Source organism: Ammospiza caudacuta, chromosome 14, assembly GCF_027887145.1.
Source record: "Ammospiza caudacuta isolate bAmmCau1 chromosome 14, bAmmCau1.pri, whole genome shotgun sequence".
Lineage (NCBI taxonomy): Eukaryota > Metazoa > Chordata > Aves > Passeriformes > Passerellidae > Ammospiza > Ammospiza caudacuta.
This window is the reverse complement of record NC_080606.1, coordinates 3178904-3202417: the sequence shown is the minus strand read 5'-3', so window position 1 is coordinate 3202417 and position 23514 is coordinate 3178904. Positions and strand designations below refer to the sequence as shown.

Genomic DNA, 23514 nt, shown 5'->3' with positions numbered 1-23514 from the left:
AAAACTGCCATCTTTCACAGCAGAGCAGCCACCAGCAATATGAACATGCCACACCACCCTTCCTGCTGAAAGCAGCCCCAGGCCCCCAGCCCACCTGGGAGGCGATGGACCGGGCTGTTTTGCTGTTGTCACCAGTCATGAGGACAACTTCTAAGCCCATGCTCTTCAAAGTGTACACTGCCAGCTCAGCCTCTGGCTTCACAGTGTCTGCAATGGCTATCAAGCCACAGAGCACTCCTGAAAGCAGAAAGAAAGTGATTGTAATGAAGAGCTTTATCAATTTAAATTAACTTCCCCAGTAAGTCCAGTTCCAGAACCAGCTCATACTGACAGTAAAGGGTGGGATGATAAGAGGTATTAAGGCAGTAAGATAGAACATGGATTGTCTAACCACCATAACATAAAAATTCCTTTTTTCTATCCTTTTTTTCCCTTTTGCTTTATTTGAAGTCTCTGCATTGTATTATTATGCCCAATTGTCCTGTTAGCTAAGAAGTGAAGGAAGAGCCTTTCCCATAAGAAAGTGCTGTAAAACAGATGAATTATCTCTTTTCATCCCATTACTCTGCTCCAGCTGTAGCTGCTATGACATCACTACTTATTAATCTCTATGTGATGTTTCATGTGATATTTAGTGGGTGAACACAGCAAGCAGCCCTGAACTCACCATCCACAGCTGCCAGGACAGCTGTGCGGCCTCTCCGCTCGTGCTCCATCATGGCTTTGTCCACCTCATTTCTCACCACCAGGCCATTCCTGGTCATCCATTCCCTGTTCCCAATGAGAACTGAGTATTTCTGAGAGGTCACAGGAGCTGAAGGAAGAACACACAATGTGGATAAACCAGGGAGGTTCCCTGCAGCTCATCACAGCCAGGCTCTCCCAGTGTGCACTGGAACAGCACTGCAGGGAATCCAAACAGAAATAAAGAACTCCTCAAAACTTTCTGCCCTGCCATCTTTTTGTGTGACCTCTACAAGAGAGACACCAACATTTCTTCAGTACTGGGGAGCCAACCCATGTTAGAGGGCCAAAAACCACAGGAAAAAGGACATTAAAGGACCAAGTAACCTTCTCAGTGCTTCTGATTTCTTTGAACAGCCCAGTGGAGTTGGAAGGCCTAACAGTGAGTTGTTCTTGAGTGAAAACTAACCAGTTATGCAAATACACATAATTTTGGCTAGCAAATGGTAACCTGGGATGAAGCAAAGTAAAGCCAGAGAGAGCTGACAGACAACTCCTGTCTGATTTTCCAGTTCCATATTCAATATGCAACTTGAAATTGCATTTAACTTAAATGTTCTGAATGATGTATGAGCACGAAATAAACTAATGAGCAACAATTTAATGTGTGCGTTGATGTCAGCCCAGTTCTACAAGGTGGAAATAAATGACCTCATTCCTAAGGATCCTAAAGACACAGAAACAAAACCTGCCCATTTTATTCTCAAACCCAGAATTAACTTACTTGGCAGTTCAGCATCAATGATCAAAGGAGTCTGCACTGATTCGTCTGCATTCTCCTCAATTTTCACAAGTGTCACATTTTTAACATTGTTTTCTTCAACCATTCTGTTTTTCCTGTAGAGCAATGCTTCAATATTGGTGACTTTGCAACTAATGCCACAGCCAGGAACTACCTGAAAATCTGTACATGTCCCAAGGGTTTCTGAGTTCAGCTCCTAGGAAAAGAGGATGGAAACTGATGAAGTTTTTAAATACATAAAATCACAATGCAATTATAAAGCCCACAAAATTAAAGTGCAGTAGAACAGAGATGAGGAGGGAAAGAATCATCAAAATCTAGGTCTGAATGGTGCCTCTAATACAGTGTGATTTATGTGGCTCCACAATTTTCAGCTTTCCCAATTAAACACAGCTGTTGGAACCCAGGACATCCCTCTGGCTGTCCTGGATGGCTCAAGCCCCTGCCAGGGGGCTCAGAGACCCTGGCACAGAGCCCAAGACACCCGTGCCTTTGATTTTGACCCATAGAGCAAATTACCACCTTTATATGAAGAACTACAAGTCAAGAGAGTTTAAGGGAATAATAGTTTGTCACGGGGTGAAAATTTGATTTTTGGGGTTTTAGAATGGGGGCTCAGGGTCCCAAGATGGAGGAATTTGGGTGTATCCTGTCCTCCTTCTTTCTTCTTCTTGGCCTCCATGTTCTGGGTGATGGTGGCACTTTTGGATTGGTTTAAGGTAGAAGCTCACTGTCTAACATAGGTGATGGGTATTGGGAAGTTGTGGTAAATAATGTAGGTGTAGTTTTTGGTATAAAAAGATAACACTGCCCCAAGGCAGTCAGTGTGCCTCTGTCTGACCTGCTGGACAGACCTCAGCAGGCCAGAGAAAGAATGTAATACATAAGAAACAATAAACAAACAACCTTGAGAATGAGAACAGAAGAATCCTGATTCCATCTTTGACTTCCAGGCTGGAAAAAGAGACTTTCTAACACATCTTGGGGTCACTGTGACCAGCAGAGATTGAGACACAGCAACTGCTTAACCTGCACAAACAGCCTTGTGGCATTGAGGAAGTCCTGCCAGAGGTTCTTGCCCAGGGAGAGCAGGCTGTGTGTGGGAGCCCCTCTAGTACCTTCTTGCAGTACTTGGTGATGGCAGCTCCCAGGGGGTGCTCGCTGCTGCTCTCTGCTGTCCCCACGATCGCCAGCATTTTGTGCCGAGGGAGGAGGTTCCCCTCCACCAGGAACTTCACCTGCATCACCTCTGGAGTGCCGTGGGTGATGGTCCCTGTTTTGTCAAACACAACCACCTTCACCTGCAGGAAAGCAGGAAGATTTCACTCAATGAACCGAGCATGGAGGTGCAGGCTCCTTGGCAAAGCACCCACTTTAACTCTGAACACAGAGTCATGACCTAACAGGGAACACCTCGAGCTGGATGGGACCCACCAGGGCTGTAAGATCATGTCTGGGATGGGCTGTTGGGGTCTAACTCCAGCTAGCAATGGACCCCAGCCCACAAGATCCTACACATACCAAACAAAAGACTGGAAGTGCTCTTCCCTACATGGGAACCTCCATGGTACATTTATTTCCAAGGTGGGCAAGAGGCTGTGGACCCAGGGCAGGAGACTTTTATACCCGAGGGGAATGGGGGGCAGGGGAGGATCACAACCAATCAAACAAATGGGGAGGCACTGACCAGGGGAGAGACCACCAGGGGGTATTGGGCAGAGGGGTGCATGAGAGAGAAACCATGTGATAGGAGAGGGGAATAACAAACCACATTGTCACCCTGATTTTTTAAGATTTTTTAAGCCTTCTGATGTTTACATTCTTGTAGCAAACTTTCTCATACACTTTGTGTAAATAACTTATTGTTTTGCATTCTTTTATGGAGGAGGAGAAATTTGATGGACTGTTGGTTTGTCCAGTGTCATTGGAGAGGTGGCACTGTCACCCTCCAATCCACTGTCACTTTTGGAAAGCTGTAAGTGATGGAGTTAGAAAATAAACTTCCTTTTTCTTCACCTTGAGAGCAGTGGTGTGTGCTCGTGTTGTTTTGTGTCCTATAGTGACACCACATGATATAGCAAACTATATTCAGTGCAATATAAAGACTACTCTGTGCAAATCTCCAATAACCCAGTGCAAAACAACAACTAAATAAACTATTTAGTGTCACAGACATGTTTTATGAAAAATCCTTTCCTTAAAATTTTTTCTCCCGAGAAGCTGAGAGGCCTCAGAAACAAAATGTAAACATTGATTATCTGCTGCTATGGAATGCAACAGGTGCATCTGTGATTGGTCTCATGTAGTTATCTTTAATTAATGGCCAATCACAGTCCAAGCTGTATCGGACTCTCCGGTCAGACACAGGATTTTGTTATCATTCCATTCCTTCCTTGCAAGCCTTCTGATGAAATCCTTTTCTTCTATTCTTTTAGTATAGTTTTAATATAATATCTATATAATAAAATAATAAATCAAGCCTTCTGAAACATGGAGTCAGATCCTCGTCTCTTGCCTCATCCTGGGACCCCTGTGAACACCACTACAATTTACTGCAATACAACACCGGACATTCCATCATCATCTCCTCCAAAGAGCTGGCAAAACCCCCAGGCTGGCAGCCTTGGGGCACCCACCTTGTGTGCCATCTCCAGGGGCTCCCCTCCCTTGATGAGGATGCCGTTCTGGGCACCCACACCCGTGCCCACCATGACAGCAGTGGGGGTGGCCAGGCCCAGCGAGCAGGGACAGGCGATGCACAGCACCGTGATGGAGGCCTGGAAGGCGAAGCGGATGATCACCTCTGCTGCTGAAATGCTCTTGTTGTAGCCCTGGGCACAGAGGGGAAATAGGGAAGAAATCAAACAACAGGAACAACACATTTGGGTATGTATTGTCTTGGGTCAGGGAAGAAATGAAACAAGAACAACTCATTTGGCTACGCATTGTCTTGGAGGCTGGAAACATCTGCTCGTGTATCCGCCGAGTATTAACACTCAGCAAAGTATGCAAAACCTAAGGTGAATGATTAAATTAATGATTAATTAACCAACTTGTGTTCTGTACTATGTCACCATGATATTTTATGAAAAATCCCTTCACCAGGATTTTTCTGCTGAGAAGCCTCAGAAAAGAGATGTCAACAATAATTTCCTGATTGCTTGGAATGTGCTTTGGAGGTTGCTACCAACAGATGCCTCTTTGATTGGTTCCATGTGAATTGTTTGTAATTAATGACCAATCCCAGTCCAGCTGTGTTGCACTCTCTGGTCAGTCATAGTTTTTTATTATTCATTCCTTTCTAGCCTTCTGATGTCTCCTCTCTCTTTCTTTAGTATAGTTTTAATATATAATTTTCTTTTAATATAATATAATATCAAAAAATAATAAATCAGCCTTCTGAGAACTTGGAGTCAAATTCTCATCTCTCATCTCATCCTGGGGACCCTCACAACACTGCAACATACAGCATCCACCCACTGGAGCTGGGGGTGCTCAGCCTGCAGAAAAGGAGACTCAGGGGTGCCCCCATCGCTCTGCACAGCTCCTGAAAGGTGCCTGTGCTCAGCTGGGGCTGGGCTCTGTCTGCAGGAACTGACACAGCCAGAGCACACAGCCCCGAGCTGTGCCAAGGGAAATACAGGCTGGATAGCAGGAAAAGGTTTTTACAGAAAGGTGATAAAGTTGTGGAATGGCTGCCCAGGGAGGTGGTGCAGTCCCCATCCCTGGGTGTGTTTAACAAGGCCTGGATGTGGCACTGGGTGCCAGGGGTTGGGTGAGGTGTTTGGGCTGGGGTGGACTCGATGATCTTGAAGGTCTCTTCCAACCATGTGATTCTGTGAATTCTGTGAATTACCTTCAACTGTTTCATTTATAGGACATTCCTCTAAACAAGACACCACATACTACAACTCTTTAATCATGCACTGTAATAAAAGATACTGTATCAAAGATATATATATATACACTAAGGTACAGAAAAAGCAGAAATGAAGATGGCTTTCCTGGAAATGGAGAAATTCTAATTAGTTTTGAAACAAGAAACCCTGTGACCTGAGCAATGCTTAAGTCCAAGCTGGGATCCTGACCCTCCTCTAGAATTTGTAACCAAGATGAAGTCCACTGATTGCCAAGATGAACTTACACAGGGCTACATATATAATTGGAGCTTGTGACAGGAGGGACTTCTTTTTCCCACAGAGGAGGGATGGATGGTGGGAAATTTGTGATGTTTAATATTTCTTTTAATTAGCTTTTTTAAAAATCCTAACTTAGAAGAGCTGATTAATTACTGTGGATTCTCTTCTAGTATAACTGCAGGAAATACACAATTTTAAAAAATATATAATGTAAAACATGCAATAACATGAGCTGTAATAGTCAACAACTTCCTGCAAGGGTAATCCAGAAAGGGAACCACTGCAGTCTAATAGAATTGTAAAGCTGTTTATTAAATATTTCAGAAGGTGTTTAAAGAAATTTACTTACCAGAAAGTACTTTTCCACTATTTCAAAATCCACAAATCCAATTATAATCCAGGCAAAAAGGGTAACCACAGAGACAGCCACAATAAAAGGAACGAAGTAGCCACTAAGTTTGTCTGCAAATTGCTGGATGGGAGCCTGGCAAGGAGAAACATCACTCAGCACCATCATGTTTGTGTCTGAAGGCACAGAAGAATCACAGCTGCTGCTTGCAGCACACTTGGCTTGCCACACTTGGTAATTACAGATTTACTTAATAAGAGGATGAGACTTGGCTCAGCAGACAGGATCAGAGTCCTTACTCAGCAAGAAACTTCATTATGCAGCTTCAACTCAAATCCAAGCAGTCTCAGCCACCCCTGCAGTGATTTGGTGTGCTGGTGCCTGCATGAGACAGCAAAACCTCAAGTGTTAAATGGGGTGATACTCTACCTTAGAGGTCTGGGCCTCCTCCACCAGTTTAACAATCTGGGACAGGGTGGTGTCAGCTCCCACGTGGGTGGCAGAGATGAGAAGGGACCCATTCTGATTGATGGAGCCTGCAATAACTGTGCTGCCAGGCTTCTTGGTCACAGGCATGGCCTCACCTGAGCAAAGGGAAATTCTGATCAGAAATTCTAATCAAAAAGTAAAAAAAAAAAGAGTAAATTCCAGCAACAGGAAGAGCAAAAAAATAGCAAGACACAGCACTGCTGAAAAAGGCACCTTGGGACAGCTGCCAAATCCAAACACATCAGCTTCAACCTCCCCTCTGGAGATTTGTTTAAAGGAAAAGAGTTTAACCCCTGGAAAAAGCAAATGCTGACCTGTGATGAGAGACTCATCCACCATGGAGTGTCCTTCAATGACACGGCCATCCACTGGGAATTTGCCTCCTGGGACCACCTTGACAATGTCCCCTCGCTGAACCAGCTCCACATCCACCTGCTCCTCACTGCAATGGTGCAAAGGTTTTGTAAGGGAATAAAACTGGAGTCACCCAAGCAAAGGAGCTGGCACTACACACAGAGCACAACCCCACTGGCTGGCATTAGTGCATACAAAAATTATCACAAGAAATTCATAGTGCTCTTTGAAATGGCCTATTTTATCATGATTTTATTTACTTTCCAGTTAAGAAAATCTACTTTATCTATTTAAGAAAATCCACTTTATCTATTTATTTTTCTGTCTTATCACAGAAAAAAATAGCAATAAAGCAAAGCAGAGCAGTGTTAATTCTGCATTTTAATATTTTTATCTGCCAGCAAATCTGATGTTATTTGCTTCATAGTTCTATAGAAAAATAAAATTTGTCTGTGAACTAAGCATATTAACAACAAAAAAGGCACAACAGAAAAAGCAAATGATAAAGCAAGATACCTTAAAAGAACGTTATCAGGGCCCAAGGTAACAATAGTAGCTTCAGTAGCTTGTAATGAAATTAGTCTTGCCAGTGCTTCTGAGGTTTTACCCTAGAATAATAATTTTCATATTTTTCTGACTATACTATTGAAAAAATAAATCTGGGTAAATGACAACTGTGTACGTTGCAATTTACCCTTTTAACAAAACATTTTCTGCAAACAGTCTGATATTTAAACTTTTATTAGTTGAGTTATTAAAGATGATTTTATGACACAGAAGGTTAAAGAACCCAGCAAAGCTTTTGCATGGGATGTTTTCTGTGGTGGTGTTTGCAGGGGTCTCAGGATGAGGGAAGAGATGAGAATCTTGACTCCATGTTTCAGAAGGCTGATTTATTATTTTATGATATATATTATATTAAAAGAAAATGATATATTAAAACTACACTAAAAGAATAGAAGGAACAGTTCCTGTTTGCTCACCTTGGCCACGTGCTCCAGCCAGCGGCCCAGCGAGATGAACACGAACAGCATCGGGGGCGTGTCGAAGAAGGTCACAGGGTTTACTTTGGCCCTCTCAGCCATTGCCACCAGGAGGATGATGAAGGAGTAGAGGAAGGCAATGGATGTTGCCAGCACCACGAGCACGTCCATGTTGGCTGTGTTGTGCCTCAGTGCTCGGGAGGCCTGGATGTAGAAGTGCCACCCCCCGAACACCTGCAAGGGCATTTCACACAGCTCCAGCACACAGCAGCAGCAGCTTTTCCAGCTTATTTGTGCTATTTTCCACTTTCCCTGAACATAATCCCAGGTCTAGTCAGGGCTGTGGTCTTCCCACAGCACCCTCAGGTATTCCCAGTGCCCTCCCAGTGGGATTCAGGAGCCGCCTCAGGTGCACAGCTGCTGGAGTTCTGCATGCTGAGAATTTGAAACTTTCTACGCTGAAGGGCACAGACACACAATAAAATTCTATATTTGACCTGAGGCCTTGGAGAAGGCTTCCAAAATTGATTGACAGCACTGAAATTGTGAGTGTGTAGTTTGATTAGAAGTGTGTAATATCACAGGGTGGAAAACTCAGAGTTTAAGATTTTAGAATATAGCAATATATATGGGGCAAGATGGAGGTTTTAGGGCAGTGGCTGGTTTTTCTCCTTCACCGTCCTCTCCATGGGTTTGGGTGGTATTTTGTAATTGGACAGAAAAGTCCACATTAGAGACTTCAGGTGATTAGTTATTGAGTCAAAAGTGAAAATAATTTAGGTGTCACTTCTTAGTTGGATAGTTAAGACTTAAAAGACCTTGTAAAGAAAGCTTGCTAGCCATTTTTATGCCTTGTTAGCGAAGAACTGCAGAATTCACTGCTGTGAGACTGTAACATGGGTAAGAAATAATCAACACCTGAGTCTGAACACAAAATACCATCTCCAGTGCCTTCAATCCCAACCTTGACACAGGTAGAAAAAAGAAGCCAGGAACCAGCACAGAACAGCTCCCCACAGCCTGCCCCACCCCTGGAGTCCCCAGCACCTCAGCATTATTTTGGCAACAGCAGAAGCACATAAGAACCTCAAAAGCATTTTGCATCAGCACAATTGCATTCACTTTTCAAACTTAATTTCTTCATCACCTTCCAATTTGAGCATTTAAGCCCAATAAAGCACGAGCTGGCATAACCCCACTCACCTGTACAGGGACACAGAGTAAAAATGATAGGAAATTCATGACAGACAATCCTGGCAGGAGCTGGTACTCCAGGAACATGGAGGAGTGGAGGGTCTCCATCTCCTCACTGCTCATGTTGCGGTGTGCGTGAGCATGCGAGAGCTGGCTGTCCATCACCATCATGTAAATCATCAGCCCCATCACAGGGATGCAGAAAACCAGGCTCACCACAAAAGACCTTTTCCACCTCAGATTTAAAAAAAGAAAAAGGAAAAAACAATTTGTATTGCAGTCAGGTGCTGGATATTTTAAGTGGTAAGTCTGCACAGTCACAGAAAAAAACCATAAATTGATGGTTGAGCAACAAAAAAGAATCAAAGATGTTTATGGAATCTGTATGTTCAGGAATACTTACTGCCTGATTTCCTGTTTGTGATCCAGATGACTGGCAGATCTATCCTTTTTGACTAAGGAAGTAGTAAAACCTAAATCCTAAGGGGAAAAAAGCACAAAAATAAAAAGGAGAACAGTCAGTTCTAAAATACACTTTGTGCTCAGTCATTGCCAAATTACTGATGGTGCCAGTCTTAACTTTGATTAACTTTATTAATATTTCTGGTATAAAATATTATTGTTTAGTTCCTGTTGTCTGTTACTATTGTTTAGTTACTTTTCAAGGAAAGAAAAGCAATCTGATCTAGAAATTAACCTTTCTGGAACAAAATACTATTCTAAACTGTGGCTTTCTAAAATGGTTGTTCCTAAAGCACAGAAATTGAGAAACTGAAGGAGAAGGCTGAGAAACTTATTTCACCTCTCACCTGCAACTGTATTTTATTTTTAAATAAATGTTCTTGATTTTTCTACAACCCTATAGGTGGTATCTCCATGACCTGGCTTTCACAGTATTTCTTTTAAAAATTAGGCAAAGCTGTAACAGAGCATTTTTAAGGGAGAACAAACAAAGTGCAGGTTTCTGCAGCTAATAAGAAGAAAGAATATGGAAGGAGAGAGATCTATTTTTTTGCTTCAGCAGCCTTTCTTTCTATTTCTGGGGTGTGTAACTCCAAGGACCCTGGGTATTTTAGGAGACTTGGTGCCCACATGAAACTCACCTTTATCACTTGTATGACATCTCGAGGACCAATGGCCTCAGGGTCATACTTAATGTGGGCTTTGTTGGTGGCAAGAGCCACAGAGCAGTACAGGACACCATTGGTCTTCATGAGGGTGGATTCTATCTTGTGCACACAGGAGGCACAGGTCATCCCTCTCACCTGGAAAATAAAGGTTCCTCCTGTTGGCAAAGCACAGGTTACCTGACAAATGCACCTTAGCAAGTAGGAAAAGTGCTTGTGATTATGCTGCATAATTTATTGCTTTGATCTGGGGTGTGAGCACTGTAGAATCACAAAATAATTTGGGCTGGAAGGGACCTTAAAGACCATCCAGTTCCAACCCCTGCCATGGCAGGGATGCCTCCCACAAGATCATGTTGCTCAGGGCCCCCTCCAACCCTTCTAGAGGAAGCACAGCACAGGGACAAGGTAATTAAGCCCTGCTAAAGCTCTGTTGGATGTCCAGTCTCAGAGCTGGGGGACACTGAGCTACACTCAGCCACAAAAAGTAAAAAAAAAAAAAGTATATTTTAGCAACAGGAAGAGCAAACAGAAAAATACAGGAATATTTCTCTACATTTTCAGTGTAGTAGTTTAAGCCAGCACAGTTTGCAGGACAGATAAAATCTGTGACACACACCTGATGTACCATTATATTTAATTTTTTTATAAATTAATCTCTATTACACTATTAAACTCTAGGCAGTGGGCACTAACACAGGCAGATCCAACAGATAAAAGCAGTAAAAGCTGGAGGTGTTTGGGTTTACTGCTCAGCTTACAACAAGCTCCAGAACTCCATCTCCTTCCCCACAGTTCTCCATGACGGTGGCTCCGAAGCCCAGCTCCCGGATGAGCTCTGCAATGGCTGCAGGGTGAATCACTGCAGGGTTGTACCTCACCTCTGCCTTCCCTGCCATCAGGGCCACAAGGATCGAGTGGATTCCTGAGAAACAGAGTGTGTGAGTGGCAGATCAGGCTTAGGAAACATCCTGCATTTATTGTAACACGAGGGCACGACACAGTTTATTGAAATTGGGAATGTTTCCTTGTATATAGAGAGAAACATCCTTGTGTTTGGAAGCTACACCAACACCTCAGTGCAGGTGTGACAGATAAAGCATCACTCCACATGAGCAGCATGCCTTTAACAGTCTCATTACAAACATTCTGTCCATGCTACATGAAAAAATGTCTATTTTTCCTTGAAAGAAGCTCTTCTAAACCACAGTGCTGCATATTTCTCTGATCTGCATTTACCACTTCCTGCAGCCTTTTTAAAGGAGAACCTGCATGAGAAAGGGAAGATCTAACAGTGCAATCCTACTGGGCACTGAGAGGATTTAGAGTCATCCATTTCCTAGAATGAAAAACATTAAAATCCAGGCTGGACTTGAAACTTGTCCATCTTCATTATGATAATTAAACACAGTCTGCATTAATGACTCTGTTACATCACAGTCATGCAGCCGTTTGTTCCTGCAAATATAATCACAGACAGCAATGCCCTGACTTGCAGAGCTAAAATTAACCTGTGTCCCTTTAATCCACTCACACTGTCCCTTCAGCTCACATCTGCCTCTGCCTTTCAGCTGCATACCTGGGAACCTCCCTCCAGCAGGAAAGAAATGTTTTACTTTCAAAAGGATCCCTTATTTGACCCCAATATTCTCTGGAGCTGCTGCTTCTGCAACAGCCGAGTCTGGGCAGCACGTCCATAAAGCAGCAAGGATGTCCCTGCTCCCACCCTGTGGGCCAGAAGTGAGGAGGAACACCTGTCCTGACAACCCACCCCTTAAAAACACTGCAAAAGCCAGAAGGATTCTCCAAACAAATTGTTGGAGATGTAACAGACCATGCTGACAGACATCTCACCATCCTCCCTTCTCAGATTCCTCTCGATGTTGGCCACGCACGAGGCACATGTCATTCCTGTCACCTGCACGTAGCACTTGGAGATGGTCTTGCTCTCCTGCCTGCCAGGGTGGGCTGGGGGCACTTTGGAGGGTGGCTCAGGCTTGTGAGAGTCCAGCTGTGCTTCAGGGCAGGGCTGAGCTTTGGCCACAGGGAGCTCTGCCTTTGCTGCAAAGGAGACAGCAAAAGAAAACAAGACAAAGGTGGAACACTGATTAACTTACTGGTTTGTTACTATTTTCCTTTTGCCTTTCCTCATTGTCTTTGTTCTGTTGCACATCCTTTGTCCTCTCCTGAAACCTCAGCATTGCAACCTTCGTTTCACACACAGTTTCACTGACTTTACCTGGAGCACAAAGCTGATTCTGTATGCAAGTGCATGTTTCATAAGCAACCCCAATGTTTTTACCTTAGAGAGGGGCTCTGGAACTACAGGCTCCTTACAGCAGTTCAGGGGATGCTGTTTGTGCAGGAACAGGGTGAAAAGGATTAAACGTGAGCACCCAACCACTTCTGCAGCTATTGACATAAAACAGCTTTTATCTGACATATTTATATTGCCAGACACCTCAATCATTTGAATAAATCTGATGTGTTAAAGGATGTGCACATTATCTTTAATGACCTCAAATTTCACCTTGGGTAGTACCAAATCCTCAACATAACTGCACAATTCTTGTAAATGTAAAAGTTTCACATGTCATTACCTGGAAAAGATGCATCAAATCCCATATCCTCTATTGAGGACCTCAAGTCTTCTGGGCTTGTTTGCAGTGGGTCATATTCTATAGTCCCAGTTCCATTTTGGAGAGAGACATGAACAGATTTCACACCTGCCTTCTGGGACAGCACTCCCTCAATGGACTGCACACAGGAGCCACAAGTCATGCCCTCAATATTGATCACAACAACTTGAGTGAGGGGCTGGCTGGGATCCTTGGCAGCAGGGTGGGATTTCAGGGGAGATGCCAGCGTGGGGAAAAGTGCCAGGTTCTCCTGCTCCTCAGGAAGGCTGACTCTGAACCTCTCTGGAGATACATTCTCCACAGCTTTCCTCAGCTTCTCTATGCTAATCAAGCTTGGGTTGTAGTTTATAGCAGCAGATTTGTTCTCTAAAGAAACCACGACGCTCGTCACGGCCGGCAGAGCTGACACAGTGCTCTGGATGTTGAGGACACAGGAATTGCAGTGCATCCCCTCCACTCTGAACACAACTGTCTTGCTGCCAGTCCCACTGGAGTTTTCTCTCTGTGATGCCTCAGAGCTCCTGGGCTGAGCATTCCTCAGCCTCTCCAGGTCAATCCCACTGAGCTTCAGGGGTCTAGGCTGCTTTTTGAAGGCTGCTGTGAAACCTGCTGCTTCAATTTGCTGTTTTATTTCTTCTGCTGTGATTAGAGGAGGCTGGTAGACAACAACAGCTTCCTTATTGTCCAGGGACACTGGAAATTAATCAATAAAATAAGTGTGTGTCACTGCCCTAAGCATAACAACCACATCACAGGATCTTGTCAAAGCTTTGCAGCAACACTTTAAATGGTCACAAATGTAACTGCAACAGAAAGGAGATTTCATTGATTTCATTGGTCAAAGAACTTAGTTCTTTAACCAGTTTTTGTCTAGTACTACAACAATTTTCAATTCCTCCTCAAATTTTTCCTCTTTCCCTAGGATTTTCACAAATGGCATCACTACTTCTTACTGAATTTCTCCTTGTTTTGGGGTCTATGGCAATACACTTATCCCAAAGGTAACTATATCAGTAAGCTGGTCTTGCCTTTTAGATTTTTAATTGGACAGAAAATATGAACTATTATTAATTACAATTTTAAAAAGGCATCTGTTATTAGAGATTTCTATAACTGGTAATAAAATTATGGAACATGACTACTCCAGGCTGCCTACCAAATGCAAAACAACCACGGAACACCATCACCCATGTAACAGGCAGATCCTTCCCCCAATGTGGGTTCCTTCCTTCATTTCTAGTCCACATTAAAAACCTAATTAAATACCCAGTCCCACGAAGAGTCACTGTCACACTCAGCTATCTCATCTAAAACCTGCAATGCCATCAGAGGGCAAACAGCATGGCCAACCTCAATTTACAAAACTCACTAAGGTTATGTCACAGACATGTTTTATGAAAAACCCTTTCTTTAGGATTTTTTCTCTTGAGAAGCCAAGAGGCTTCAAGAACAATATGTAAACAGTGGTTATCTGCTGCTGTGGGATGCAACAGGTGCATCTGTGATTATCTCATAGAGTTGTTTTTAATTAATAACTAATCACAGTCAGCTGGCTTGGACTCTGTCCAAGACACAAGCTTTTGTTACTCATTTTTTCTATTCTATTCCTAGCTAGCTTTCTGATTAAATCTTTTATTATTTTAGTACGGTTTTAATATAATATATATCATAAAATAATAAATCAGCCTTCTGAAACATGGAGTCAGATCCTCATCTCTCCCCTCATCCTAAGACCCTGTGAACACCATCACACTAAGTCCACATTAAAAACCTAATTAAATACCCGGGCCCACAAAGAGTCACTGTCACGCTCAGCTATCTCATCTAAAACCTGCAACGCCATCAGAGGGCAAACAGCATGGCCAATCTCAATTCACATAAAACTCACTAAAGTTGTACCTCTAATCTGTTGAATTCCTTGCAGCTTGCCAGCTTCAATTTCCATAAAAACACACAAAGGTTTTACCTCTGATCCTCTGAACTCCCTGCAGTTTGCCAAGCTTCCCCTCGATGGTGCTGGTGCAGGAGTGACAGGTCATGCCATCGACCTTCAGGCGCAGCACAGCGCTGCTGGCCTGGGACCAGCTGGAATCCTCCCACGTTCCAGGTGTCACCTCTGGCACAGAGATGCTCAAATCTGCTCCTGGGACCATCTGGGTAATGTGCCTGCCATTGGTGATAGAAGGGATGAAAGCCACCACGGCAGTTCTTTGATCAGAGGACAGTTTCACATCCAGGATGCCTTTGTGGCTCAGCAGCGTGGCACAGATCTGCCTGGGTGTCAGGGCTGACTGGGCAGGCAGGCTGAGGAAAATTGTGTCAGGCAGAACAGGTTGTGGGCTTGAATCAGCCAGGGTTGCATCAAACCCCATGTCACAGATGGCTTCCTGCAGACTCACTGGGGTTTGCAGCTTGGAGTCGTAGATGATGACAGCGTTCTTGTCCTCCAGAGAGACCTGGAGGGGACAAACAAAGTGAGGAAACAGCACTAGAGCTGGGAGAGACTGCCCCACACTGCAAACTGCTCTGGCTTGCCAAGATTAGCAACACTCCTCCAGAACAACTTTCACTACTCACTCAGAGAGCAAAGGCACACTGAGTGACTGCTGCTCTCCTGTGCACCCACAGGGCTGCAGAGAGCAGATCCCAGCCCCAGAGTCTGCCTGGCCACCTCTACTGCAACACCCAGACAGCACCAACCACCTCATGAAACTGCCAGAGCCAAATTCCCTTCAATTAGGATGATTAACCCAATTGAACCCCTGGAGCAAAAGAGCCCACAGAAGAAACTGGAATCGGTTAGCAGTAATTCTAATGCAGTTAGGAGTAACTGCCCCAGGCTACAAGGATGGCAGAAAACACTCTTTGAAAAAACCCACAGCTTTTAGCAGCAGTGAAAGGAACCCAGCATTTCCAGGCAATGGAGGCACAGGCTGGTAACTTGCTGTGACCAAAAACCTACATTAGACTTCACCAGAACTCACTTTAGACACCTGATATGTGACAAACATTAAAGATGTTTTTCCTCTCTCTGTACATTTTGGTGATGCACAGACATCCTCATTGGTAATAACCTTTCCCATCTGATGGTACACATAGCCTCAATTGAATTTGCTCCCAACAGATGATGCATCAAACACAATAACTGCAGTTTCCAAAAGGAAAAAGCAATGCCTGCCAGAGGCCCACATTACCAATTCAATTCTATCTTTCCTCTGGGCAAAGGTACAACCTAAAGACCAGAGCCATGATTAAATTACATCAGTTAAATCATTTTAAGAACCACCTTTCCTCGTTTCTGTCCCAATTATGAGCCTTAGCAGAATTAGCAACATGGACATTTATGGGTTTCATTGCAGAATAACCTAAAAGCAGCTGTTTGTCTATATTAATCATCTAACATTCATGTCCCTTGCTGACCTCATTCATAATCACTACACAAATCCCTGTTTTATTATTCCCAGAGAATTTTCTGAATCAACTGATCTGCCTAGACTGAAGCTCTGATGCTGTAAGAAGGATAATTATTAAATAGGACCTCAAAGTTTCTTAAGAATCCTGCTCTACTCAGACTAAGGTTTTGCAATGCATCTTTTGAAATAGCATTTAGCTTTGGGATAAGGTATTTCCCTAAAAACCTAAACACAAAAGCTTTAATACAGTCCTTTTAAAAACCTACTTCATTCCTTTTGTAAGGACACTGGGGCTGCATATACACTTTATACACTTTGTATAAATCTCCCTATCCTATCCAAGATCACCTGTGTATTCTCAGAAACCACAAGGCTTACAAAATGACATCTTTTGCTAGAATAAGGAGAAAGAGAAGATTCTGAAATCAGATTTTTAGGGGTATTATTTTACAGGCTGCTTTTAGCCTTTATCTGGGCTCATGCTTGCAGACACCCAGTGATTTATCTGGCCATGCACAGGGGGCTGTTCAGAGCTGTCACAGCACAAGCTCACATTAAAGCTCCTCTACAGCTGAAGGGAGATGAAAAATGAGCTGTCTTGTAAATTTTGCTGCTTTTTACCAAAATCTCTGTACATAAACACCTATTTCAGGCCACAGGGAACTGCTCTGAGCTGGGCAGGACCTGCTCTGCAGGGGAAGTGCACTGCAATAGGTCCTGCAAAACCAGCTCCAGACAATGATCACACACACCCCAAATTAAAACTGTACCCATATTCTGGGAAGTGTTCACCCAAGACAGCCCCATAAAACAGATGTTAACTGCTGATAAAACCAGGAAGATATGATTTTCTTTGGAGTAAAGTCAGCAAGCACAGAAGGTAGGAGGATGCTTTCAGAACACAGACACTAAATAAATAAACTTCTCAATTTTCTGTGATTAGAACTGTTCTTTCTACCACAGGCTGGGTTACAAAATTCATAGAAGTCTGCCAGCTTTTCAATTACTTCCATTACTACTTTTCAATTACTACTACTGTAAAATTTTGTATTCTGCAAGGATGATCAGTTCACCCTGGAATATTTTACAGTCCAATATTTAGCCCATGCCAGAATAAAGCAACATTGTTAGTCTATCTCCGCTGAGCTAAGGAAAAAGTTAAAACTAAGCCAGGCAAAGAAAGCCTGAATTAGGACAAATCCTGTTCTTGCCTTTTTTTCCCCCATTACTTCACAATATTGAGTTAATGGTAAAGCAGATAATCAATTAAGAGCAATAATAACTTAACTCCCTCTGCAGTGAAGCCAGCACCTGTTTTTCTCTTATTTACCAGAAATACACCAATGCACCTCCACCATCAGCCTGCCAAGAAACATACAGAATAAACCCTCCTTACATTATTTTCCTCTCTCCGAGCACAATTTCTCATGGTTTCTCACCCAAACCTTTGCCAGAAGCAGTGTTAGACTTACTTTGATGTTGTGGATGCCATTTATCTTCCCAAGGTGCTGCTCAATGCTCTGGACACAGGAGCTGCAGGTCATCCCCTCCACGCCGATGGCCACAGACTTTGCCTCCATGGTGAATTCTACTCAGCTCTGCTCATTGCTGGTGGCCAAAACCCATCAGGACATCAGTTCCTACAGAATTTGAAATAAAACAGATGTAGTGGAAGGAATCCCCATGGCAGGGTTGGAGTGAGAGGAGCTTCCAGGTCCCTTCCAATCCAAACCATTCTGGGACTCAAGGGGTTAACAGAGGAACTCCTTCACCACATGTGACTCTGGTAGATGTCAAAACCTGAGCAGGTATCAACAGAATGGAAAACTCCATGTGTTTATTCCCATGAATTCTCCAAACAGGGAAGAGTTCAGACACCTATTATTAATTTTGGGATACACAGGAGATCATTTAATTACATGCAGCAAACTGTGGTTCACTGGTGTGAGATATTAAATTCTAGGGGAAGCAGGAGAGAGAGAGGGACAGCAGCTCTTGGAATCCTGAAACAAGAGGATGGCACATCAGACACAGCTGGTAACTCTGCTTTTCCACATCTCTCTCTCATACATTGCCCTCTGTTTGCAAAAACAAGTGATGCTGAGTTAGCCCAGGCAGCAAATCAAGCTTTTTGCCACACCTCATTCAGAAAGGTCCCATTTCTACTCCTCTGAAGAGTTTAATTACTATTTTTGCTCATAAAGACAAGCCAAGGAAAAAGAAATTTTTGAACCTAAATGAGATTTATAGAAATAACAGCTAATGGAAAGGACTTCTTTTGCCCAATGCACAAACTGTTAAGTGACTGAGGGGGAAAGAGGGGACAAGAAAAAAACCTCCAGATTATTTTGTTAATATGCTGAAAAAAGTAATGCAAGGTTTTATTACCAGAGAGGTCAGTGACCAGGGAAATGATCACAGTTAATGTTTGGCAGCAATGGAAGCAGCAGTAAAATCTGATGAGTAACTGAGGAGCTGAAGTGAAGCACAAGCTTAACTTGTTTTCTTACCCTCAGGACTTATCTTGGAAAACTCAATTACATTGATGTTAGGTAAAATAAATTTTTCCTGCTCCACGGTGACATTTCCAGGCTGTTCTCTGTTACAGAAGGCCTGGAGGGCTCTGCTTTCACTTTGAGACGTGCCACAAACCATGTAAGAACACAAGGAAGTTTCATCATTGAAACCAGTTTACCTCCCTGATGCACAGAATGAAATGTTGAACTTAATTAACAAGCACTGACAGTATAAAACTGGGAATGCTGAGATTAAATACATCTCATCCCTGCTAAGAAGAGAAATGAGACAACTCTTCCTTAGGAGTTATTACAGATCTCAACTCTCCCCTGCTCTTAAGAGCTGAGTTGCTGGAAACACTCGATATTTGTGTGTGAATTGTCACACACAACAGAAATGCAGAACTGTCACAAGAATTATCAACCAACATGAAAGTGTGTTTTAAGCAAATCTCATACAGCAGCTCTTTCTCAGGCTGATCTGCACACTCAGAGGTACAAAATACTGAAAAACCACTGAGTTACCTAAGGAAACTCTTGCTGTCCTGCCATGCCATGGAAATGTGATGCTCTGTGCCCAAGGAATGCCCAGTGCACACCCACAAACAAGGACAGCTCCGTAACCCCACAGGCAGGGACACACCAACATTCCCACCAGCCTGAAACACAAATCATGTCACAAAAAGCATTTGAAACGTGCAGGGAGCTTTGAGAGCACAACCAGGCATGTGGGACTAAATAAAATCAGCCCAGACAGAACAATCTGCCCTCCAGTAAGGTTTGGAGATTAAATTAAAAATTTAATTGAATTTAAAAGCATTTCAGGTACATGACCAACTTGAACTGCACTGATACTGTACTTGGAAAACAAAAATAAAGTAAGGGCACACTTTGGCTGTGAGCTGATGTCTGAAATAATCAAAGGTTGGCAAGATGCTGCCTTGGAGGAGAGCTGGGGTACAGCTGTGACAGAGAAAACCTGCTGAGCTCCTGCCTGCCCTCCTGGGCTTTGGTTTAAGGGACTCAAGCTGCAAATACAATAATATCCATTTTTACAAACCCAGGATACAATGTTAAAGGTTCTCTGTTAAACAAACAGCAATCACACTCCCAGTACACTGAATAAACACTGATTACAGTAACCAGCAGCACTGCCACCAAACACCCACCAACCATTCAAACCCCAACTGCTTAAATATGCAAAAATAACATTAAACTTCTTTTCACATCTATTATTATTACAGTTTGTATGGACAAAGTGTTTCCTCCATTTTCTCAGTCTGTTTCCTTGCCCTTCTGGTGTTTATTCATAAACACAGCAGAGAAAATCCTTTCCTGGAAGAGGCTGAAATTAAAACAAAAACCATACAGGCATTAGAAAAAATCCCTAAAATTTATTTTTCCTTTTTTTACCCCTCAAGGCCCTGAAGTACCAAGACTGAAACCAGAGCTTCCCTCACTAGAATTTATCTGTTGGACCAAACTGGCTCTTCATTTTGTCCTCTGACCTTCCATTAAGGATAAGCCAGATCTCTCTGACATGAGCACCACCCACAGATCCCTGCTGGTGGGGAAGACAACCAGTGAGGATTTTTATTTGCTTTGAGCAGGTTGCTAACAGTTTTTATATTCATTTCAAACAACCAGTGTGGATTTTTATTTGCCTTGTTGCAGGTTACTAACAATTTTGACACTAAGTTTAAACAACTAATGTGGATTATTTGCTTTGTTGCAGGTTGCTAACAGTTTTTTTACTAATTTTAAACAACCAATGTGGATTTTTTATTTGCTTTGTTCAGGTTGTTAACAGTTTTTATATTAATTTTAAAAACAGGTTGTCTCATCTTTTAGAGAACATATCCAAATCTAATGGGCTCTCCAACATTATTATTAACACTGAACTGTTAATGAGCTGTTTCTCAAACTCTGTTTCCTGTGCAGCCTTGCTGAAATTTCCAAAAGCCAAACTGTCTGGGTTTCCAGTGCTCCTGAAGCTTCAAAGAGATCTTGTTCTCAGAATGAAATGCAGGGTTATACACAGTGACTCTAAATAGACAAATCCTTTTTTCCTCCTCCTGCAAAATTCCCAGGAGAACCAGTTAAAGCTAAATTCCATCTCAGGCTGTGTTCTACCTTGTCATATTCATTTCATTTCTGGTGTTCTGCCTCCCTTACAAGTGCTTCAAGGTTCAAAGAATTTGGCTGAAACTTGAATGAAATATTTGTTATATTTCTTCCTGAAGTCCATGACTAAGCAGACTGAAAATACCTGTTACACCAATGAATTAGGACTGGATGCACACTAAAGGTAGACAAATATTAACAATTTAATCTCAGTTCTCCTCATTTGGATTAACATTTTCCCAAGAAAATAGACTTAGAAGTCAAAATATCTGCAGCAATCCATATAGTCCACATCCAACTTGTGCAAGTTAGCATGGACACATCCTTTTAATTATAATTTATTTTCTTATAGAAAAAGACTTGAAACTGAGGTGCTCAAAAGACCTGAGATGCTAAATTGTGGATTACACAGGTTTTAGAGAAAAAAATAATGCTTTTATTCTTAACCAATTGCTCCATCTATAACACACCTTTACCATAAATTAGTAAAGAATTTCAGGATTTGACAACACAAAGAAATGGCAGTTCCCTTTAGGCGTTACCAGCTCTGAGTTTAGTTCCATTTTCTTGAAGAAAGTCAGTTAGTGCTTCTATGAAGTAAATGAAGCAATAGAAAGAGGGGATTTCTACTTCCAACAGAAATTTCTCCCTATGGAAAGGAAAATTCAATAGTGATCAAGCACAAGGTGACTGAGACACTCATTCATCTCTCTAAATAGTTTTTTGGTGTGACACCAGCCACTGTCAGTAGAATATCTGAAGAAATAAGGCTTGATGAGGTTAAAGTTAAGTAATTCATAAACCCACACTACCAAAAAAAAAAAATTGAAAAAAATGAACAATGCAAAGAGGAAGTTACAAGACCAGTAAAAACTCAAGAATCCCATTTAACCCTAAAAAGGCACTTTGGTGCTTCTAATATCTGAGCACACCCAGAGCAGCAGAGCTGTGTGCCCCACAGATACACTTTGTGCCAGTTTTGGGATTAGCAGGGGTACAGCCAGGGCAGACAGATGCTTCTGGTTACCTGCACAGCTCCAGTTCTCACCAGTCTGTAATCACCCTGAATTTACAGCTCCTGAAGTCAAAAGAGGTCACAGCTTGGCAAATACCACACAAACGCCAGCAACAGAATTTCACAGGTTTAATTAAAGCCTTTGGATTTTATTAAATTTCTAAATGGCCAAGTGCTACTTAGCTTCTCTATTTATGGCAGCAGAAAGCTAAATTACCTTTTACATTAAATGGAAAAAAAGGTGCCTGTCCCTAAGGAAAAGAGCAAAGGGCAGGAGAGGGAAAAAGCTGCATCATCTCAACCTTGGGCTTGAAAGGTGCTACAGGAGATGGGTCCAACAGGGAAGAAGGAGATTTTATAGGGTTCATGGGCAAACAGAGCCACTGGAAAGGTGACTGGGTAGGAGATATGGATGATAGGCCCATGGGTTGGTGAGGCTTAATCACTGAGAGAGAAACTGTGCATCTGCAATAAATGGCACAGCTACGTGACACTTGAAATAGGCTGTAATTCACATTGCTCAAGACTTTAACAAGCCTTGCTTGGTCAGCGGAGCATGGAAATTGCTCTCAGGGAATTCATTTCTATACCAACTGCGTGGGGAAAAAAAAAAAGCACACATTGCAAACATTCTGCTTCATTTCTAATGAGTTTTACAGTATTTGAGACAAATTCTTAGCAAATCCTTTAACTCGTTCTTGGCTTTCCTCCTGAAGTCAGGTTTTTGGAGAACATGAATGTTCCCTTGGAAGAATCATAGGAAATATTATGAGTAGAATAAAATTTACAACCCCTGAAGAATCAAAGGAAATATTATGAGTAGAATATAATTTACAACCCCTTGTTATGTAAGCATAGCAAGGTCAATGGGGGCTCCTTAGTCTAAGGCTCAGTCTCAAAGTACTCAGCAGAACAACGTGGAATGCATTACACAGTAAAAATGAGAAGATTAAGACAGCAAACTACATATAATGTTAGCTTTTGCTTCCCTGTTTTGCCACCTGGGAAGGAAAAAAGCTTCAGGTCTTTACTAAGAAAATACATAATGATTACTAAATTCTAGTCAAACTCTGCTCACACAGGGCATTGTCATACACACAAAGTCCCACAACACCAAATCTTTGCCTATTTACATCCACACAATTCAACAAGTGTTTAAGTACAGAAACTCAACCTTTGCTGACTGTGCAAGAGATTTTAAGATTTTAACACTACACTACTTACATACAATTTTCAGAACACGAACAAAGGGTAGAAACAGTTAAGGTGCGTTGTTCTTGCTCATTTTTGTGAGATTTCACCCCAAAGCAGCATCAACAACTACTTGCCCTTTTCTAGAATAACCACACTATGCTTTTAATAAGAAAAAGGTGCTTGTGCACAGAGCCCTGCCATCATGAGGTGACATAAGGTGACAACAGAATAAACACTAAGTAAGGAGTTTCAGAGGGCCAAGCTGAGCAGCCCAGAATTGGAACAGCCACTCAGTGACTCAAGCGCTCCGAGACTTTCTCCGGCCAGTGACAGCAGCACAGGAGGGATTTTCCAAGGGAGCTCGGACCTCCTGCGTGCCGGGGCCCGAACCGTGGCTGCTCCCGGCCGAGCGCACCCGCGGGTCCGGCTGCACCCCCGGGAGCAGAGCCCGGCTCGGCCCCGCTACTCCCCGGGGCAGCGGCCGAGCGGGAG

The 23514-nt window shown here is 42.8% G+C and overlaps 1 protein-coding gene across 1 annotated transcript in view; it reads right to left on the bottom strand.

The window, feature by feature from the left end:
- ATP7A (ATPase copper transporting alpha) overlaps window positions 1–23166 on the bottom strand; it is a 30062-nt gene extending 6896 nt beyond the window's left edge. The window contains exons 1-19 of the mRNA XM_058814422.1: window positions 23053–23166; window positions 17646–17813; window positions 14727–15216; window positions 12722–13453; window positions 11976–12182; window positions 10883–11046; window positions 10098–10259; window positions 9398–9474; window positions 9004–9229; window positions 7801–8034; window positions 7334–7425; window positions 6778–6905; window positions 6404–6558; window positions 5975–6109; window positions 4123–4317; window positions 2605–2787; window positions 1469–1682; window positions 668–814; window positions 95–237 (exon numbers count right to left, since the gene is read on the bottom strand). Coding sequence (XP_058670405.1) covers window positions 95–237; window positions 668–814; window positions 1469–1682; window positions 2605–2787; window positions 4123–4317; window positions 5975–6109; window positions 6404–6558; window positions 6778–6905; window positions 7334–7425; window positions 7801–8034; window positions 9004–9229; window positions 9398–9474; window positions 10098–10259; window positions 10883–11046; window positions 11976–12182; window positions 12722–13453; window positions 14727–15216; window positions 17646–17753 — 3792 coding nt within the window. The 5' untranslated portion in view covers window positions 17754–17813; window positions 23053–23166. The remainder of the gene's footprint in view (window positions 1–94; window positions 238–667; window positions 815–1468; window positions 1683–2604; window positions 2788–4122; window positions 4318–5974; window positions 6110–6403; window positions 6559–6777; window positions 6906–7333; window positions 7426–7800; window positions 8035–9003; window positions 9230–9397; window positions 9475–10097; window positions 10260–10882; window positions 11047–11975; window positions 12183–12721; window positions 13454–14726; window positions 15217–17645; window positions 17814–23052) is intronic.
- Between the last annotated feature and the right edge of the window lie 348 nt (window positions 23167–23514).